Source organism: Rhagoletis zephyria, unplaced genomic scaffold (genome assembly GCF_001687245.7).
Source record: "Rhagoletis zephyria isolate East Lansing unplaced genomic scaffold, Rhagoletis_zephyria_1.1 Rzeph_scaffold_02931, whole genome shotgun sequence".
Taxonomy (NCBI): Eukaryota; Metazoa; Arthropoda; class Insecta; order Diptera; family Tephritidae; genus Rhagoletis; species Rhagoletis zephyria.
The window spans coordinates 16,685-39,485 of NW_016160015.1; the positions used below are offsets into that span (position 1 = coordinate 16,685).

General features: G+C 34.0%; 1 protein-coding gene across 1 annotated transcript; it reads right to left on the reverse strand.

Annotated features, from left to right (window-relative positions):
• Positions 1-819: 819 nt before the first annotated feature.
• LOC108368042 (uncharacterized) lies at positions 820-1,039 on the reverse strand. The gene has a single exon (XM_017622783.1). The coding sequence runs from the start codon at positions 1,037-1,039 to the stop codon at positions 896-898; it is 144 nt and encodes a 47-aa protein (XP_017478272.1). The 3' UTR covers positions 820-895.
• Between the last annotated feature and the right edge of the window lie 21,762 nt (positions 1,040-22,801).

Here is a 22,801-nt window from a genome sequence, read left to right on the forward strand (position 1 = left end):
TTATGCCGCCAGTTATAGTTGTTTTTGTTATAGTGTACTCTGGGTTTGTCTCTAATTTTATGCATTTGCCACCTGAGAGCTCAGATGAATTTCACAACGCAATCGTTTTGCATTTTTATTAAAGTTATATCACCTCGCTGCAGTTGTGGTCTTTGCTTTTGACTTTCGTTTTGCTTTTCATTACATTTGTTTTGATTTATTTGCAAGTCTCAATTAGCTCTAGCTCTGCATTTGTACTCAGACTCGTCGCATGCTGAGCCTCTTATCCAATTCAATCAATGTACCTACTAGTATTTCCTATCCCTTCGCTGTGTTCTCTCCAATTGGTTGCTTTTTTTTTTGTTTTCGACTTTTGTTACGCTGGCATTTAATTGAAACCGTGACTTTGCCGCAGGCTTTGCTTGCACTACAATTAATCCGCAACGAAGCTGATGCTCTGCACCGCCAAACAGATCGGCTCATCCTTTTTGCGCATTAACGTGACTTTCGCGCGTGTCCTGCTGGGCCGCCTCGTAAGGCAACTTATTGGTCGCGCCGCTTTTGCTTTGTTGTTATACGATTTGCAATTATGTCCGCTTCCATTGCCGCTGTTCAGCCGCTCTACACGTGCGCACGTCATTTGATGTACAGATTTTACACTGTTTTTTGAATCGTTGGTCTTCATTAATCGCTGCCACGACGCGTTAAGCCCTGCATGTCGCTTCAACGCCACCACTTCCTTCTGTTGCANTTCAGCCGCTCTACACGTGCGCACGTCATTTGATGTACAGATTTTACACTGTTTTTTGAATCGTTGGTCTTCATTAATCGCTGCCACGCCGCGTTAAGCCCTGCATGTCGCTTCAACGCCACCACTTCCTTCTGTTGCATGTCACGTTTTCCAGCTCCACCAGGTCTATACAAAAATAATGTCTGCACGATCTGATTTCGTCGTGGGCGGTTGTCTTTGGAAGGCGTAGACATTAACAAGTAATTGTGCCATGAAAATCAGGCAAAATAAAACGATTAAAAGAATGTAGAGCAAGATATCGCGCACCATGCCGACGCGTCGACCCAATTCGCTACTCGCAGTGCGTGCGTCAGTTAGTGTAGCGGAAGTCTAAGCGTGTTCTGTGTCGCGTGTGTTTATATCATCCCACCTGCTTGACGTAAACTTCTGCAAAATCACTTTTCTAAGCGGTGAGAAATCGAGAAAATCCCAGCGCCGCTTTTTATGTGGAGCAAAGCGTTGCTGCCTTTTCGAGTGGCAAATACGTAACGGATAATCGCGCTGCTGCGAAATTGTGGTTGTCTCCGCCGCCGGCGCCGCTACAATTGCTTAAATCTCTCTCTCGCTTTCACCCCAGTCGATTGCTAGTGGCAACACTTGCTATCGTTATTTCCGCTGCCGCCGCCGCCGCCGTCGCTTTGGAATTAGTTCAACACTTCCTGCGTCGTCTCAGCGCAAGACGTTGCTAACCTCGCACACTTGCAATTGCAGTTTGTCGCTTTATATGAACTTATTGGAACAGGCAAAATGTATAAATCGGGTCGTCTTACCTTTAAGTGTGACATCTTATGTGGTTGTTGCTTTCGAGTGCCACAATTTCAGTCACTTCAATTGCTATTTAACCTAACTCAACATCGACTGCTCAGTTGGCGGCTTCCGCCTGTCGCAATTTCTTACTCAGTGGAATTTTCCTTAGTCCTAGAAACTTTTGTCTCAGCTGGCGACAGCAACGTCAACTTCGTCTCTGCCACTTCTATGGTTTGAGTAAGGGTGTTTGCTCCATTTTTTGTTTGTTTTCTACCTACTAAGCACTTTCGCTACTGCGAATCCAAGGCGGTGTGGTTAATGTGGTTGAGCTGCAAGTAGAAAGCACAAAAAGAATTTCATGAAACATAAGTATTTTTTTCCAAGCAAACAAATGGGAAAAATTTCAATTGCAATAGTATAAAAATGCTGAAAAAATGTCAGAGTTCGTAAGAAGGTAGTAAAAATGGAACCTACAAAAGCGTCATTAAGGTAAACACCAACTGTGCGTGCATATCAAGAAACATGTCAACAAACATGTAGCAGCTAAAGAAAAATTTAAATAAAAGTAAATTACAATGTCCCTACGTTGTGCTGAATGGTTATGCAAATGTATGCGCGTTGTTATTGTGTATGCACCAACAAAAGCAATGTTTTAAAATTGTTGAATTTACATGCAACTATGCTTGCAATATGCACAGCTATTGTAAGTACTGCTCCCGAATAAAGCGGCAGCAATATGCACTTCAAGGCACTTCATGTGGCAGCGAAACAACAGAAGCCGGTAACTTGTGTGAACACGCTTAGTTATTTATGTAGGTATGTACATAAGTACAGTCACAGAGATATATATACACACGTACTTAGGGCGATCCAAAAAAGCGTGCGAAAAACTGAATTCGGAATTTTTATGCCTTCACCCCCTAGGATTGTTCTATACCAAACACAATGTACCCATATTTTTTATTTCGAAATCAAAAAATATTTAGAGGTCGCTCAAAGCGCTCAAAGTTTTCCATCTATTTTATATGGCAAAAACAACTTTTGGTAGAAATGGTATAGAATTCTTGAAAATAATTTTTTTTCGATTACAAAAGCCCGTTTCTCTTCAGGAAAATCGCAGTAATAATACCCAATTGTTTATGTAACCAACTCTTCATAATAAATATATTTTATAGGTTCTCTTAAACCCCAAACAAAGAAATGGAGTTGCTGTTGTTTTTTCCCATATAAATACATGGAAAACTTTGAGCGCTATAAGCGACTTCTAAATACATTTTAATTTCAAAATAAAAAATTGGCCATATTTTTTTTTTCAATATGGACCAATTCTAGGTGGTAAAAGCATTAAAATTCCGACTTTACTTATTTTTTGACCACCCTAATGTGCATACGTAAATACACTTCTTTCATTTGCAACATGAAGTGGTGTGGCATGAGTGCTGTTGCAAGCTACACCCGTATTACATATGTATGTATGTATGTATGTAGAACCTTAGCAACATGTAAATTTGAATCCACGTAGAAATACAGTGGTGAACAAGAAAATGGAGTGAGCTGAGTCATTTACTTCTTCTTATTTGTTTTTGTCATTAAAAAAAAAATAACTTTCTCGCAAGCATCCAAATCCTTCAAATCTTTGTTTAACATTACCCAGGGTGTCTGCTCCTAAAAAAGGCATGATGACAGATTTGTAGAGCGTAATTTTGGTCCTTTGGAAATGAGCTCTGCTTTTCAGCTGCCTGCTAATTCCATAGAAGCAACTGCAGGCAACAAATGTTGTTCGCTCGAACTCGACGCTAGCATTATAGTTGGTATTTATAGCGGATTCTAGTTAGACTTGATCATACATTATCTACTTTGCCATCATAGTTACCAGCCGAACAATAGCACAGCCAAATATAGTCTTTGGAAAAAAATATAAGCAGTTGGCGTAGGTCTGCAAAATATCCGCACACAACGCCTATGGATATAAGTCAAGAAAATAACGAAAAATGGGCGTGATAAATTTATTTTAAAGCTACCTCATACCCTCAAAAGTTGTTAAAAATTTCATAAAAAGTGCACCGAAGAATACATGACTCCGATAAAAACCGTAGATTGGCACAGCTGGAAGTGTCAATTACAGTTTTACACCCAAACTCATCAAAAATGGAGAAAACTTTAACTGCTTTATACATTGAAAATTTAAATTTATTTATATCTTTATGAATAAGGCCATCCCTGCAAACCAAAGTTCCCGAAATCTTAACGAAATCTTTAGGAGTATCTGATTTCTGTAACGATTTTTTTCCGAACCTTCAAAGAAAATTATATGAAGTGGTTGACACGTACTCGTAAAGAAATTTCTGTACGAAAAATAAAGAAAATTCTGAAAAAAGTCTGCAAGAAATTCTTCACATAACAGCATTATTTTCATTTCTTTACCGATTTGCTTCCGAAATTTCGTAAAAGAATGGAAGTGTGCGTAATTTATTTCATTTTAGAAAATTCGGCAAAATATCGGATGGGATCTTTCCGAATTCTTTAAAAATTCTTTACGATTCAGAATACTCTGATAAAATGGTTTGCATTTAGTTTAGTCTTAAGAGTAACAGAAAATGTTTAAATATACCCTGCAAACCATTTTTTCAGAGTATTCTGAATCGTAAAGAAATTTTAACGAATTCGGAAAGATACCATCCGATTTTTTTCGTTAAGATTTCGGGAACTTTGGTTTGCAGGGTATGTATGTGTATTAGGGCGTGTCAATTTGTATGGGAGATTTTTTCGACTGTGCGCGTATAGCACAGGACCGTACGCGTAAACTTAAGCAAATTTTTAGAAAAAACCAAAGGTCTTGAAGTATGCTAATTGCGAAAATAGGTTTCTTATCATATTGCTGTAGTGTGGTAAATAAGTGCTTGAATTTTGTATAAAATCATTCTATAAGGGGTTTTTGGAATTAGGAGTCCTTTTCTACACAAGTTTTTTTTTTCTAAGTTCTACCAGAGGGTGGAACAGTGAAACTTTTCACATTTTCTTCGAGACCTATAGTGTTAGTGTTTGGTCGAGCTTTTTTCAGATCTTTTGCGAGCGCCTTGATGTCCTCACACAAACGGGAGGTACCCAGTTGGTGAAGCTTTCAAATTGTTGTAGCTACATATATCGTCGTTTAAAGTACAAAACCGCGTATCGTCATTCTGCAAAGCCGCGTAATTCACATTTGCAGCCAAAAATTGGATTTGCTCACACAAGCTCTGGTCTCAATCCTTATCCCTTTGTCCTGGAGTATACTAGCCAAAAATCCGATTGCTTTATAAAAAAGAGAACCATTTTGAATTATCAGTGTTTTAATCTCTAGAAAATAATTTATGCAACTTGATACGCGGTTTTGTACTTCAAACGACGTTATGAATGTGTTCTCGGAAGCATTTTGGAGATTCATGACGCTCCAGTAAACAGGATATACAAATATTCAAACAAAAACGAATTTTACAATTAATCTTTTGAATAAAATTTGTGTGGTATCTTTGCAGCCGAATTCGTGAGAAAAGCTACTCTTCACTATGTTCAGTGTAAATACCAGCAGTTTCGCTTTGTTCCACCTTGCTTTGCTTGTAATTAAAATAGAAAATCAGAAGGCCAATAAAAAAGTGAACCGTGACGTGTGCGGCCGTGGTGTTTATAGGCCGACGAGAAACGAAATAGTAAATTTCTTAGTAAATATTTGTTAAAATACGAGTACAAACAAACGACTGCTGTCACAACTCCCACAAAAGTATAAATTTTAGCTGTGTATGACAAGCTGACAACGTTGATGCAATAGTGTAGTTACAGTCAACGCCTTTGCATTATCGTCAGTTGTGCCAACGGCAGAAGTACCGGCATACTTGTAAGCATATATGTATATGTATATGTTTTTATGACTCAAAAGTGTAGGTGGTGTAGGCCAAATGAGCACATTTCTAAATTTAGAGCAAACTTGTTTCAGTAAGTGGGTGCAGTGGGGAGATATTTAGTTAGATTGTGGAGTCTGCATTGCCACAAGGACTGTCAATAAGCCGGTGCTGTTTACCAACAGCACACAAGGAAGCTACCTGTAGTACCTAACAGAGCACGTAGTTAGTGTTAGTGTTTAGGCATGACCAGGCATGACCATAAGTATGACTATCAGTGCTACTGTGCGCATGTATGTATATAAAGATACATTCGTTTGGAAAAGAATTTCATAGAATTTAAACTTTTTATACGTTGCTGTTTTATTGATTTTAAATGCAGTGAATCCACTATATTAAGAGTCCTGCATATATTTCTTACCAAGTTACGAAGATTTTTTCTCCGATTTCTTGTTCCTTCTTTCTCTTCAAATGATTTCAATTGCATATTCGAAGACACATACGCACGCAGATACTTAATAAAATGCAGGTAGTCAAGTGGAACTGCAGTGCATTTTATTTAATTATCCTCGCAGCAACATAGGCGAAGCTTTGCAAAAGATCATACGGAGTAATAAAAATAAAAGTATTTAAAATGCATATCTAGCAATTCCAGTTGTTAAAATTCTATAACGTTATTTGAGCTCTTCTAAAAATTGCAGCAAATTGATTCAAGTAAACCTTCTATATTTTAATAAAATTTCAAACTTGCACACTTTATGCCAAATTTAACGAGAATAACTTTATTTGCCGTGCAACTTTTCCATTCTGGAATCATAAATACATACATATATGCACATGTACATATATGTGTGTAAGTATTCATGTTTTTTGTTCGAAATTTTATTTAGTTTTATTTGAACAGCAGGAGGAAGTAACCACAGAGTTCTTTGTGGATTTTTGCGGTCAATTTATGATGCACAACATGTGATTTGTATATATTTTATACAGACCTAAAGTTAAATTGCGATGAAAAACAAGTGTTTTTAATAAATGAACAATTTTAAATATTTCAAAAACTTTTAATTCAATTGATACAAACAAATTACTAATTATTGTTACAAGGCAAGCAATTATAAATAATATTTGTGCAGGCTACCGTATATTTTTTTTAATCTCACTGGAAGATAAGGCAGTATGAAAAACGCAATCTAATATTTACTTTAAAAGGTATAAAAAAATGATATTTTATTTTAATTTACATAAATTATATTTCACATCAGAAAACTCTGTATGTGACTCATTCCACGGTAACCTATGCCAAACGAAATGAATATAAATTTGCGAATTTGAGTGTATTATTTCTTGTTAGTAAGATTAAATAAAACAAGACTGAACCCCAAAATTTCGTAAGTAAACTTACAATGTGGTAATATTTTCTTTAGGTTATACCTAAATATGTATATATATATATCTGCTAATTTGAAATGTATCATATATCTGAATGTAAGCATCGATGGCAATGAGATATTGCTCGAGCGATGAGAAAACTTAGCTACGCTGCCACATATACAAAGAAACCATTGCTTCAATTGTCAGTAGAAACAGTATCTCATATGGTTTGACAGGTAAAACAGCCTCAGTGTAGCTCTATTTAAAAAAAAGGTAATTTATATTTAAGTCTACTCAGGTAGAGTAAATGAAGAGTACGAGCAGGATTTTGCCGTTCTTAGGCGACAGGATACTTTGGGGTTATGTAAAATCAGATTTTTTAGAAATAAAGTTAGTTTAATAGTACGATAATCTTGGTTTCTTTATTCATTCTCAACTTGTCACACCCGTCACAAAAAAAAAGAATATTTGCAACTAAGGCATATTAGTAAGCGACGAATTTTTCTCTTGGAGCAGTAAAAACAAATAAATAACTAAGGAAGGTACAGCGACATGTTGCTATCGATATTAGACATTGTTGTCACTCATACGTAATGCTCATATCTTTTTTCGGTCAAATACTAGTATATTACGGCGCAAAAATTCCGTTTCGCCGTATCTTAATTTAAAAATAGAAGCATTTTTTACAGTATATTATAGGAATTGCTGGTGTGGTACACAAAATACCAAGTATTCTAACAAAAGCAATGAAAATCAAAAGTTCTCACTTTGTACGAAAATTAGAAAAATTAAAAAAAGATGCACAACAACAATATTCTAGTTTGAAGTGTCTAAAAAATATTTGATTCTTTTTTTTTTTGCTGACGACGTTTCGCATTTTCTTCCATACAAAGTTATTATGTTCGACAGTTCGTTTTGTATGGAACAAAATAATAACACAGTCGGCAAAAAAATAACCAAAAATCAACGCGAATTCTTAGCCTGTTGAAACTTGCACGTTAATAAGCTACATAACTTCGTACTTGACATTCTTCTAAAAATTATGAATACAGAGTTTTTTGTTGTGGATTTTTTTTTTTTGATTTCGCTACGAAGTTTGTAATGTAGATTTATATCCCTATCTTTTACATAATAGTATATACATATGCGCATTTTTAAAACGTGTTCCCGCGAACACTGTGTCTTAAAAATTTAGGCAGCAAAAAAGTATAACTACAGTATTTTGGAAAAAACCGCAGTATCCATTTTTGGAATCAAAGGAAAAGTATACTGCGAAAGAAAGTATAGACACGAGCGTTACTCATACGCCATGGCATGCGAGTAACATAAAGCGCAATTCTGGCAACTATCTTAGCAACTTGTTTGTAAAACAATTTAAAGACAGTAGGCAAGATAATTTGAAAGATTGTGTTTCCAAAAACATCGTCCTTGCTAATTTTCATGGTGACAAGCTCTCTTGAAATAACGCCCTTCGGCATGTTCTAAACGGAGATGTATAACATTTTTCTCGCGCTGCTGCAACAGTTGCAATGGTCGAGTAAGCAAAGCGTTGGAGATCCTAGGTTCAAATCACGGATAGCGGACTTTTTAAAATTTTCATAAATTTGGTTTTTTCTTTTTAATTTAGTCAACTTTTAGATTTCATTGTTTTAAAATTAAAAAATAATTATTTGTTTTATTTCATTTAACTTTTAAAGACTTTTAACTTAATTTTCTTTAATTGTGGGATTTTATAGTTTCAAAAGGAAAAATATATATTTTTTAATGTCTTTCTTTTAATCTTACTTTTGCATTTTTTAATTTAATTTTATTTAAATTTTTTAATTTAATTCTATTTGAATTTTTAAGTTTGATTGTTTTGAAAAGAAATACATTTTTTATTCAATTTCATTTAATTTTACGAAATTTATTTTGTTATAGCTTTTTTAATTTCTTTTCTTTTTTTAGCGTTCTTGTTTTGAACGAAAAATGTATTTCCCTTTATTTAATTTAACTTATTGTTAAAAGCCAAACCGGATGACGCCAAGACCACCTCGTTAGCAGATCTTTCAATAACATGAACCAATTGACAAGATCACGCAACCGGAAAGGAATTGAAAGTAAATTTCTGAGCGTAATTGACATCTGCTTAAGAATGAAAACAAATTGAAGAAAACGAAAAAGGCGCGGTGATTGACTGCGATTATATTGGTATTTATCATAAAATATAAAAAGTGAAACTTGATGCGAATTAGCAGAAAATAGGTTTTCGTGATCGCATATCATCAGCACACGTCGATTTTTCAATGCCAGGCAGAACAAACGAACGCAGAAATTTTTTCCAATCCCAAAGCATTTCATTTTATATCAAAAATTTGTAATAAATCAAAATTAAAATTAAAATTGCTCATAAAACTAATCAAATTGCTAAAAAAAAGCCACCCCAAGCGATAAAATGCGATGTAAACAAAACTAAAAAACATTAAAAACGCTACGAAAACCTTTTGCTGAAATTCGATTACAAATACAACGATGGCCGATTTCGTGATCTGGAGTTATTGGTTCATGTTCCAATAAGACTTTCGAAAGAGAGAAAGGAGCTTGCAAGATATCTGTCAGAATCGACAATTGTATTACAAAAGACTTATCCAAAGACTATGATGAGTTGAAATACATTTGCCAGAGTTTTCCTGTTAGGCTCGCATGTAAATAATCAAGCAGATATGCGATCGACGGGCACCTTTGACATTTTATTTTTTGTGCATTATTACAAAACTAAACAGCAAAAGGCACTTGCTTTTCAGCATAAGCTACTCACATGCCATGGAGAATGAGTGACAACAATTTGGCGCGACTGGTATCGATATCAACATCTGCGCCGGACAAAATAGGCCTTTCAAGTCGCTTATTTTTTTTTTATCATTTTTCGTTATACTTCTTTATAATAGAAAAAAGCATCGCTTGCAAGTAAACTAAATTATTTAATTTGATGAAGAGGAAAATTTAATTTAGTGGAGTAGAATTTGAGTTGTTAGTATTTAGTTGACTAAGTAGCTACTCTAGGCCGACGCGATCTTAGAAAGGTGTATAATACTGATAGACATACATATGTATCACGCTTTGAAATCGAGTCATAAATATATAAATATTTTCATAAAAAATTTAAATTTTTGCGATTTTTACAACTGGCCATTTTCAGCCACATTTTTCCGTTATACTTCCACCTCAGCGGAGCAGAGGAACGAGAGATTTATCACAAAATATTGATATGCTTTATTCTTCATCTATTTGACTGCCAGTATTGTTTAAACTTCCGTTAAATACCAGCTCTCTAAAAGCAAAACTTTGTATATTTTTAATACATAGCAAAAAATCTAAATGGCGCTCAGTTTAACTCCCCGCTAATCTTTCTTAAAAACAATCAAAGAATATAGCGCAGCTCTAAGTTTCAACCAATTCAAATAACTAACAATAAACTCACACTCACAGCAATATACCAAGTAGACTCGACTCAAAGGCGTTGTATATGTATGTATGGAAGAAGAATAAAAACAAAAGCAGAGAATAAAATGTAGCACAAGTACTTTCCGACGTAATCGAAGTAGCTTCATAACTCAGCAAAAAAACCCATACCCATGCCGGCTCATTCACAAAAAGGAAATCCAGTGCAAATATGAACATAAATAAGTAAATATGTATACTTCTGTGCCATAAATTCTCACAGAAAGTGCGTGCCGATGTGCAGTTTAAAGCCACCTGAATATCCTTTTAAATGTTCGTTATACTGAAATATGGCACACTTAAGTCTGTAGTGGATGGGTGTACACGCACATGCTTTTTTAAAGTATTTACGACACATAAAAATACGCATGCCCATATATGTGGGCAAACAAATGCATAAAAGAGCAACCCTCATAAGCAGACTAGTTCAACATTACACATATTGCGATTAGTTTCCAATTTGAAATTTATTTCATTAATTGGCTATCTTTAGTAGGAAAAGTCAGAACTCCAAAAAAATTTACATAACCTCACACTCACAATTCAACGGTTTTATTTTATAAATTTTCTTAAAGAGAAGAGAGAGTACAAATTGGTATTTTTTCAATACAAATAGATCTAGGCAGAGACAAAAGGAATTTTAGGTCCGGTCAAATGCACATCACACTATTTTTTTTGTGTGTGTCGGTGTTATTAGTGCGAGAGCTTCTTCAGGCGAAATACCTTTAGGACTCTTCTTTGCCAATCTGACCTTCTTAATAGCACCACCACTTTCTGGAGAAGCACTTAAAAGCTCATTAAGTAGCTTAGCTGAAGATCTCATTTTTAGTTCAGTAATCAAAAAAATACATCTGGTTCGATAACTTTCGAAAGCTCATTAGCTTTTTTCATTTTAACCTTTTGGCAACAATCTTCAAAACTTTTAGCTGGCCTACCAGCAGAAAATGTCGGCTTACCAAACTTAGAACACACCAATTGTGACAAGTCTATTTAAAATTCGAGCCAATCTTTATTTGCATTTCTTTTTCGGAAAACTTTTGTCCACTTTAGGTCTAAATTCTGAATTAACTTCGCCCGTATGATTTCAATTTATCAAATTTAATTCTATCACTAGATCCTGGTCTGATATTACCTGGTACAAAATCCATTATTTCATAAAGTCTTTCATTTTTAGGGGTCGAGAGCCAAAAATCAAAAATTTCCTGTCTTGAAATTTTAGGAGCTCCAAAAAAATATGTGCGTCCACTTCGGTATTAATTTTTACATTTCCTGAATTTTCTTACTTAAAACAATGACAAGAAATGAAGTTAAAACAAAGTTTCTTTAAACAAGTTATTTAGCCTTAAAAATACTCAGTTTTCGTTGCACGCACAATTTCATTTTTCACTTATTGCTTACTATGCCTTTTGGATACCGTTATGTTTATATATAGCCAAATTTTTTCAAACAAAGTTGCATTTAGTCTTAAGTAGACAATATTCTTGCATACTTGATAAAAATTTTATTGAAAAATTACAAACAAAAAGTTTAATTAAATTACCCTTGATTTGCACATTGGACCACTGTGCTTCGCTTAGACCATAATTTACAGGAAAGAATTGGATCGACGAAAGGTCTTCGGTTTATTCTTTACCGATGGTTTTAAAATGACTGAGTAAGGGAGAGCTTTTGTGTTCTATTCGGAGCTAGAGCTTCAACATTCGTTCGAGCAGCAGCTGCGTAAAAAGCTGAAGTAACTACTATTCGTATCAGTGATCGAACTTCTACCACATTGAGGTATTGAGATCTGCCACGTTTTTGAGCATCTACCACATCTACCACACAATGTCTGAAATCTGCCACATATTCGCGTTTTCTAGTAGTTTTATTTTTGCTCGACTTAAAGCAAAAGTTGTCCAACATTAAACAGTAGCAGTAGGCAGATTGGGAGGATAAAATAAACAGTAAAATAGTAAATTTTCTCAGTATTCAAGTTTTTGGCAGAAAACGTGGTTTTGTTGTGTTAAATTGCAAAATATATGACTTATAAAAACAATGAATAGCGAAAATTAAAAAAAACGGCAATTTTTGTGAAAGTATTAGCAAATCTCAGTGCATCTAAAGTTTCTATAGCGTTGTTTATATTTACTTAAGAATTGTCAAAATCGGCAAATCTCACGTAGCGGTTTCTGGAACGTGCCACATTTGTTCGCTACATCGTATTGTGATAAAAATAAAAGCTGGCAACACGCCGCAAGGTTGCAGAAATCTTTCAAAATATGTTCGAAAAATATCTTGATATGGAAGGAACTGATTTACACTGTCAAGGAAAAAAATTAACAAAACTCTTATACTAAAATTAATTTTTTTTTAGATTCTAATTATAATGTTTGCAATTTAGGTGAAACATTGCAGAAGTTTTTTAATTTTTGCACAAGGTTCGATCCAAAACAGTCTAATAAACTACATGGTTTTATACTGACGCACATGCATAGTTATAAGCAACGGCACTTGCGTTATACCAATACATAAAGCATACTAAGTGAACTCCATGAAAAGCTGGTTATAAAACAAAAAGATTGCCTTTCTCTGTGCGGTGAAAGAAAGTTCAATATAAATATGTACATTCGTATATATGCATGTGCATGTGCACTGGTGTCTGCTGCAAAACTGGAAGTGAACTTTAAATCGAGTGCAAGTTGACGGTTGCCAGTTGCAGCGCCACCAACTTATGTTCGATTAAGCACATCATAGCGTCCGATTTGTTTTATTCACTTATTCATTCATTCATTTATGCACACAGCCGTCGCTTCTTATATAAGCCAGCACTTGCATTGGCGATAATACGTAGAGACCAATCAAACAAGGCAGCTTGTAACAAAAGAGTTCAATTATCAGCCGTACGTTTGCAACCAGGCAGGAAGCTGAGCATTCGAGCGACTAAAAGGCTACCACAGCATACAATGGTAGTTACTTATGTATATACATAAATATATGTATGTATATAAATATACGTTAGGGTGCCTGCCCATAAAGTTGTGGGTTTTCCACCGGAATTATAAAATTTATTATATTTTACGATTTGCGTCAAAATATTTACGTGAGCTGGATTGAAAATATCTCTAAAAATATCACTATTTTGTTTCCGTTGATAATATGTTTAAAGATTTGTATGTAGACCTTTTAAGGTTAAACTCTTCTATTACACCGTCCATGCTTTAACCAAAACCATATACATCCCATTTTTAACCTTTATACAAACTTTAAGAAAATTCAACAAATTTAAAATTTACAAAATTTAAACTTTTTAATCTGAATCTTTAGAACATTTTTGGGTGTGCAGATTTATAACCCATACAATTTTAATCTAATGAAGTGTAAGTTTCAACCGGCTGGAAAATTGCGTTGATTTTGCGTTTTTTTTTTTATAACAAGCGCAATTTACAAAAACTGGCATTGATTGTTTCAAATTTCGTTACGAACACTCTCCCGCATTATTGTTTCATATGAATTTCATGTTTATATGGAAAAAAGTGCAAAAATCCGTAATCAAAAAAAAAATTATGTAAATTTGTTGAATTTTCTTAAATTTTTTTATGAAGTTTGCAACTTTGATTTATATGGTTTTGGTGAAGGCATGGATAATATTTTTATAGCAAAATAGAAAAATAACACCTGGCCACTTGTTTGAGTCACTGTATATTTCTTAAATACTTACTAAATAAGGGAATACCGGATAAGCTAAAACTTTTTTATTGTATTATTAAAAAACTAGAAATTACTAAATGTAAAAAAATGCAGTACTTCACTTTTCTGAATGGTAAGGGTTTTCTGTATTTTTTAAGTGTTCTGCTAAAAGAGGATTCCGTTGCTTTCCTGACATCAGCAAGCATTGAAGGTTCACATTTTCCTTCGTAATTCCGCTAAAATGAAACCGCATCCAAAGGGCAACATACCCCATGCTCGTATCACTTCCTCACTACCCCTACCCATATTTTCGGAAAAAAGCTTAGATGAGAAAGCTGACATGTTGCAACCTATCCTCTGATATGTACGTAGTAATCTATGAAATATTTCAGCATAGTTTGGGATTTGTTATTGCCGAGAAAATTTTTGGTTACCTCTATGTAGGATGAGCCAGCAAAGAAAAACAAAAAGCGACAGTTAACCCAAATTCCACTCCCAAGAGCAGGGCCACTACTTTTAAATTGGATCATATTTTTCCAATAAGAGTTTCATAATTTCATAAGTTTTTTTATGTTTGAGCTATGTGCTAATGGTATCGAGGGTAGGTTGTTGCCATTATGAGGGAGCACGAAATTGAGACTTATTTTTGATGATCCTATGGACAATCTCCAATCAGTAGGATCATGTGCTTGACCTATGTAATTTGTAAATGTTGCTAAGTAAACTGCACCATCATATTTAGAAAAACAAGCGAATTCGCCAGCATGAGGGCCTGACTGAAGTTCATAAAAAAACAAAGGTTCCGGACTAGGCGATGAAGATGGCCTTTGGTAATTGATGGTTTCTCAGAATAGAGAATAGGATTGTCAACAGAACTTACGTACGTAAGGATATTGTACGGCATTTTTTGTCTTCCTATTCCACCCCTTTTGGCACGTTAGACAGAAATAACCGGTAACGTGATCCATTAGTTCTCGACAAATGACTGGCTGGAAAAATTTTGCCGTAGAAATGTTTCCTTGAGATTAATCAAGCAAAGTTTTGTAGCATGTTGTGCAACAATAGCGCCAATATTTTTCAATATTGTTAATTTCTATCTTGAGAGAATCTTTATAGCACTTTTTGGATTAACTATGGCGAAAACGCTTTTTTCTTCTTCGGGGTATATCTTCCGTCAAATAGCTAAATTAATCAGTTGAATCCATACAGTCACGTGGCATGGAAATCAATTGGTTGATGGCTTCCAAGCTGAACTCAAACTTGAGTGAACGAACGTTCGATTTTAAAATTATCCTCGTTTGCATGTGTCAACAGGTAACTTTTTTAAATAACATGATTGCTCCGAAATTCGAATTAAAAATAAATTATTATATTAGTGACGGTTAATATATCTAGTGTTATCTGAGGTTTTTTTTGAGGACATTCTTTTAAAAACTAGTTTTATTTATCCAGCTCGCGTAAATCTAAATATTTTTTCGAAATATTATTTGCTAGGCCTTTAAATATAATACAAATTTTATAATTTCGATGGAAAAACAATTATTTTTTGAATGGAGAGTAATGCACACTAATATACATACATGCGTATATGTAAGTTAACGGTTTTGTGTGTAGAGAGCAACTGGTATACTTTAAACTTTTTTGTGGGAATTTCATTTATTTGTATGCGCTTATCGCACACCCACAGGGCTCGTGTGGTGTCGATGAAATTTGGTATTTAATTTTCGCCTTCATTCGTACGCCTGACTTCATAACAGTCAAAAGCACTTGAATTTGATAAGTTAAGGCAATGCTTAAGCTGATGCGGAATCTAATGACGTATTCTTTAATTACTTATGCATGTAAGATATATTTAACTAATGACTTAGAGTTCACGCAAAGTTCAAGTAACCTGCATCAAAGTTGTTATAAAATGAATTGCAAATAGAGGCTCAAGCTGCACCGATAGTCAACTGAGTGTCGTCAGTGAGATAACAACTCCCCAAGATTCCCGAAGACCGTCTAAGAACTGCAGATACTCCAATTATTCCTAAAGCTAACGAGTAGGTTAAGGAGTCCCCAAAGGAATACCTCCTCACGTTGGAGCAACTAAAATCGCAGCAACGGAAGGCATGGTAATTGAGCGGGCAAACAAATGCAAAAGGCTAAAATGAGAAGCACTGGAATGTGAGAAGCTTCGCTAAGTCACATACATAAGTACAAAGACATTTTCGCCACAAATAAAAAATGGAATTAAATGTTTCCTGCATACAGACATATATATGTAACTACACACTTACACATACTAAAGTGTGCCTGTCATTACCTAGCACAGTCTATGAAATAACGAGCGGGAAGATGATAAAAACATAAAAATGTTGCTAACACGCCTAACGTGTTTGTTCGAACGGTGGAAAAGTCAACAAAGACGCGCGTACAGTGATACTCTGATGAGGGAGCAAAAGACAGTTGAAAGTATAGCAATCGCAAAGTAACAAATATGCTCCCTAGTGAAACTCATTAAAAAAGTTTGCATACAAGAATGCGCAAAGAATTTCACAATCCAAAAGGAATGCAATGCAATAGAGAGTACATAAATATAAGTGCCGTTTCAGACGTACCGGCTGTCACTTAACCGACAGAATGGGTAAAAATAGTTTTTAGGGCTTTACTATAAGCCGGTAATCAGTTACATACTTATGTATGTAAACTTTGTACCCGCTAAACACCAACCAGAACGTGTGAACTGGCTCTAAAGAGCTATAGGGTAGTTTAGTACATATGTACTTCCATTTGTATGTAAACATTAACCGTAATAGTAACAAAAATGAATATCACTTTGCTAAAATTTCTGTGTATAAATGGAAAAATAAATTTGTCTGCGTTCGTAAATTTCATAACAACGAAAAAATTAAAGGAGTAAAATCTAGAAGAAAAATGTTAATACTATTAAAAACACTGTGGAGCAATTTTCGAATTTTCGTTTAGAGTTAAAACCAAACTATGGGTAAAACGGAAGTATCCATGCTTAGAAGTCAAAGGCCCGAAAAAATCGTTTTATTTAATGCAATCTAATGTACATAGTATGTATTACATACCCTTGTGGTCAAATGATAAAGTTAAGTGACATTTTGACCAGTTTTGGCTAGTTTTATTTTGTCTATTTAATGTTTATAATTTTTTTTATAAAAGCTTACCCGATTACATAACCAGCACCACATAAAAATGTTTAAGAAAAAGTTTAAAATGTTTGGGTGTAATTGTTAAATTTTGTTCAATTTTTAAACGAAGTTTGAAATGTGGATTTATGTGGTGCTGGTTATATAATGTGCTAAACTTTTACAAAAAAATTTATAAATATTAAATAGACAAAACAACAATGTCCAAAGCTGGTCAAAATGTCACTTAACTTAATCAGCTGACCACAAGTGTACAAGCCAATAAACGCTAGTTAAAATCAATAAGGTACAACTTTGTATAACAAAAAATATGGCTACCTTCATCAAGATTATTTCGGGATTAGAGTTCTCAAAAATATCTTTCAGCCTTGTTATAGTTAAAATTAGTAGCATCGAAGATAAGTGGTAACCCTCATCGAAAACATTTCTGGATTAAATATCGCGTTGCTTTATTACAATTTAAGAATCGAAAATATGTGGCAATCTTACACTAATATCATAAATAAAAACCTGGCAACCCTCATCGGAAATATTTCTCGGTATTAAGGTAATCAAGAACAGCTTTTGATATCTATATTTCGGTGTTGACGTTAATTTTGTTTAGAACCAGAAAGTTTATGAATAAAATAATAATGAATAAAAATTGCGTTGTTTTAGTTAAATTTTGCAGAAAGTGTTCAAGGGAGGCTTTTTTTGTCCTAACACCAGTGCGCCAGTCTGACTAGGGAGCTTAAGATTGGGGTATGATTTTAATGTCCTACAGGTTGCTAGTACATACATCCCACATGGAATTCGCTTTTAAAACTGCAACTAGCTTTTTTTGAAGATAATTTAAAGAGGGATGTATGTCAGACTGGCATCAGTTTTCGCCAGCTCATCAGCCTTCTCGTTCTCATCTATTATTTTACGACCGGGTACCCGTCTCTTCGCTTGATGTTGACTTTACTACCAGTGATCAACGACGCTCGGTGTTTGTGTTGAAAAACTCTCGGCTTCTTCCTCCTTTGTGGCAAGAAATAGTCCTTTGACTTCCCGTACAAGGCCATACCTACCTTCGTGACTGAGGAGGGCTAAACTACCGTTTTAGGAGTGTTGAAGTGGAACTTGACGGCGGGATACTCTGAGAAAAGAGTATTATACTAGAAATTAATGCGCTATAAAACAGCGTACACAAAAAAATCGGATTAAAAAGTTTAATATTTAGTTGCAACTTACGAATTTTTATCATTTAAAAAAATCAAAATTTCATACTTTGTGCAAAATTACCATAATTCTGCAAAATTTCAAACCAACTAACTGAAATTTGAATTGAAAACTAGATATTTATTAAACAAATCTGTCGGTCATAATTAACTGAATAGATATAGCATAATGTAGATATATCAAGAAGAGTTATCCATTTCGAATCACAGGAAAGATGTAAAGTCGGCGTAGCTTATTGTCATCATCTTTCAGTAAAACACCCTAATGCCTATACATAAGTACATACGTATGTGAAATTTAATTGATTTTAAGTTAAGCATTTTGCGGTTGCAATCACAAATTCATTACCATTCGCAAATCTGTGTAAAGCAAATACAAAGAAAAGCAGATGGATAATTTAAAACCACATACGGAAAGCATTTGGGGCTAGCTTCCGATTGTTGCAAAAGAAGAACGTGTAACACAATTGGAGAGAGACATCACTCCGCGTTAGAAATTAAAACAAACCCCAGTTGCTTACTCCAATATTTGTGGAGACATTCCTTGCTAGAATTATTCAATTGCATGCACAGTAAATCACTCTACTGAAAAGGACAACTATTCATGCGTTATCAATCTACAGCTGGCGAGTGGTAATTTTTCAGCAACAGCGCAATCTACATAAGTTAGCATAAAGTTAGACAGTTAAATGTTCGCAGCGCGGTCATTTGGTTGCCTTGTATATTTCTACAAGTTTAACTGCAACAAGTCGCCGTATAATTAATGGCTTTGTCTGCATCGTCGTCTATTTCAACTGACAATATTCGTAAATTAAAATCGCTGTCCTCTTAGCAAATGGCAATGTATGCTGCTTGCCTGTAGTACTAGGAAATATTTAGTAAATATTGTATATATGTACGCTGCTAGCAAATTAAATAGAGTAATTGAATAAATCCACACAGATATATATACTTATTTATGTAGTCAAAAAGGTATGTGTGACTGTTCATCCATAGATACCCTACCAGCCAAATTACTTCGAAAATGTTCAACAAACAAACGTTACAAGAGTACAGAAACTTCCACATATGCCAAAATATGTGGTAGTATATGATAGAATCTTCACATTACTGTTAAAAATATTCATAGAAAATTTACCCAATGCAACAGGTAAAGCTACCTAAGTATAAGATATTGACTTTTACTCGGGTATTTACCCAGTCTGTTCTAGGTGCCTTCAACATTACCACTAGAGTATAGTACTTTAGTTCTTTTGAGTGAACCGTTCAGTTGTAGTTTGTTCACTTAGTGAACTAGTTCTTAGTTATATTGTTCATTTAGTTCAGTTGACGAATACATTTACATATCGAAAATTAAGTGGAAGACCGGCCTATCTCGCCAGCCAGTTCGAAAATGGCCACTCTCAGAACACCTTTTAAGGCCGCCCTATTTCAGCATATGGTTGAAGAACGCTCTATTTTCGAATTAAAAACGCCCTATATCCGAGTAATTTCCAAGGACACCCTATTTCAGAATTCGATTCAAAAACGCCCTATCTCAGCTGCCGATTCAAGAACGCCCTATCTCAAATTATTTTCAGTTGAGATACGGCGTTTTTAAACCAAATTCTGATATATGGTGTTTTTCAGTCAAATTTTAAAATAGGGCGTGTTTCGGCCAAATTCTGAAATAGAGCATTCTTGAAAAGTTTACTGAGATAGCGCGTTTTCGAACTAGCTGCCGAGATACATACATAGGTCGTTCTTCCAATAAGGTGTCGATATGTTATTTTAAACATATTTTTACTATCATAGCGCTCGTACCTAATTACCACAAAGGAAGAGTAAGTTGTCCGCTGTAAGATGTAAAGCTAGCATTTTAAATAATTTTTATTGAAATAGAAATTGATTCTCTGTTCTCAATGTGCGCAATGTGATCCCACAGGCTCTCTTTTTGCTCTTTAATTAAAAACGCAGAAAGGTGTACAATGCCTATCTAGAGACTATCACCAAATAGCTCAGTAAAATAGCCAACCAGGAAACAAAATTCTTGTTAAGCTGAACATTTATTGACCTACATATATGCAAAAATAAGGTATCACTTCAAAAGTAATAAATTAGAGCTTCCCTCTGTCTGGCTATCTAAAGTATTCCCAAACTCACTATAAATAATGAGAAGTATTTAAACCAAACTATGTTCTGTAAAATTAATGAAAAATATAATACTTTAATTAAATTTTTTCCTGCGTGGAATTTCAAAAGTTTAGAAGCTATGCATCATTGAAAGCCACAAATGTAAATCAATAACTTAAGGGAAATTAAAATATAAATTTGTATCACATATTCCTTCACATACTTCCCCAATCGTTTTCACCCGTAGTTTTTTTATTCTCGCATGAAAGTGGTGGCTTATACCGATGACGTAGCCATAGTTTTAACGGGTCAATTTCTTTCGATTATAAGCGAAGTTATGGATGTTGCTCTGTTGAAAGTAGATTCTTGGATGATAAACTGTTCGCCTGATATGAATCCCCCGAAAAAATAAAATAAAATAAAATAAAAATAAAATTCTACAAGGATATCTTAGATTAGTTCTTGATCCAAAAAAAAATTTCCCGGTTTTGCGGTACACAAATCTGGCAGCCCTATTTGAGACTGAATTTTTTCATTATTCGGTTATTGCAAAAACCCCAATCAACGCAACTTTTTCAGGAAATTTTAATCTTGATTTTCCAAATAACGAATACATACATATTTTCACGGAGAAATGTTATCTCGCAGTGAATTTTTCACAACACACGTATGCAATAATTTTTTTTTTTAATTTTCCGCTAATTTTTTATAAAAATATGGTTGTTACTTGAACCAAAAATAGAAAAATATAATTCCTAAACTTTTTGCAAAACTCAGGAATATTCACTAAATCTTCATATAAATTGTCAACTATTTATCAAACACCTTCAATAAAAAAATCTGAAAAATCAACGAAATTTTTTAGTAATTTAAAAGTTACATTTTTTAAACAAAACTTAAAATTTTGCATACAAATTTATTGAGGTTTCGTGAGTTTTGCACAAATTATTATTTTTTTAATAAAAAGTGTTTCATAAATGTTTAAAAATTCTCTGTGCCAACACTTTTGCCATAGTTGTATCTAAAAACTTGAAAATTGCCCACTAAATTTCGATAAAAAGCAATTTTGGTCACGATTTTAGACTATATAGTAAGTATCACAAATATAGTACCCGAAAAGATGATATTATCACCCCATATTAATAACAATAGATTGGCGCTTACACATATGTTAGTGTTTGGCCGAGCTTCTCCTCGCATTTTTTCGCATTAATTTTAATAATTATTTTAAAAAAGTATAGTTTATTTATTCACAAAACCCGTAAAAGTCCAAGTTTTGAATTTTGGGGCATTATTAAAAGAAATCAACCAACGTTTATAAAAATTTTAATCATTTTCATTAAATTTCTCGGAAAGGTTTTGAGTATGCACTTTTGTAGCTCATTCAGTTTGAACTCTAAGAATATTTTTGAGGTGTTGGAAAGAGGTCGCCACCTGTTTAAAAAGTTAAATAAATGCCAAATATTTAATAAGTTAAATGAATTATTAAAATATGGATATTAATCGAAGGGGGTTTGAAAAATTTTTATTTTTGAACTGTACTTAGCGGGGTTTCCACATGTTTGAAAATTAAAATTCCACTTAACTCATCAATTAATTAAAATACGTATTCGAGTGTCCGGCGAAGGAGAGTTAACAATGATTAAGCTTAAAAGTACTTTTGAAGAGAGCTGCCACCTGTTTGAAAGGTCTAACTCATGTAACTAATTCAAAAAGTATATGAAATATAAGATACCGCACTCAAAGGGAAGAATGTTAAAAAATCTTTTCTTTGAACATTTCGAATGTTTCAAGGGAGTCGCCACGTGTTTGAAAAGGTTCAGTTGAAATTTTCAGTAAGTTAAATGAATTATTAAAAGATGGGTATAAATCGAAATGGGTTTGAAAGGAATTTATTCCTGACCCTTATTTAGGAGGGTTGCCATATGTTCGAACAATCAAATTTGAATCTTCACTCAGAAATGGCTGCACGGTGACTAGCATTTCGAATATTTTTTTAAGTTTTAACGCCATGTGGGTTCACTAGTAAACTGTATATTTGTAAAAAAAAATATGAAAAGTAATTACAAATAAACAAATCATTATGACGTACACTATGTATAAAATAAGACGGGAATATGCGGGAATTTCCCAAAATTGCAATTGCTTGAAAATCAATTTTGGAAAAAGGCGAATAATGGAACATAATAACAAAGAGCAACCTAATGTTTAGTTAGAAAAGTTTAAAATTAAAATTTCCGAAATAGCTATCACGTCAACAATTTTTTCCAATTATTGTTGCTTTTCCACAATAAGTTTTTCATTGAAAACGGCCTCAAGCACAATAAAAATTGTTTAATTAAAATTAAAACTATTGAAAAAGCTTTCAATTTGTATTTTCACTATGCCGCCTACAAATTTGCGGTTTTCATATCTTCCATT

Coding starts and splice junctions, on each gene's coding strand:
- LOC108368042 (XM_017622783.1), bottom strand. CDS start 1,039: ATGGTGCGCGATATCTTGCTCTACATTCTTTTAATCGTTTTATTTTGC.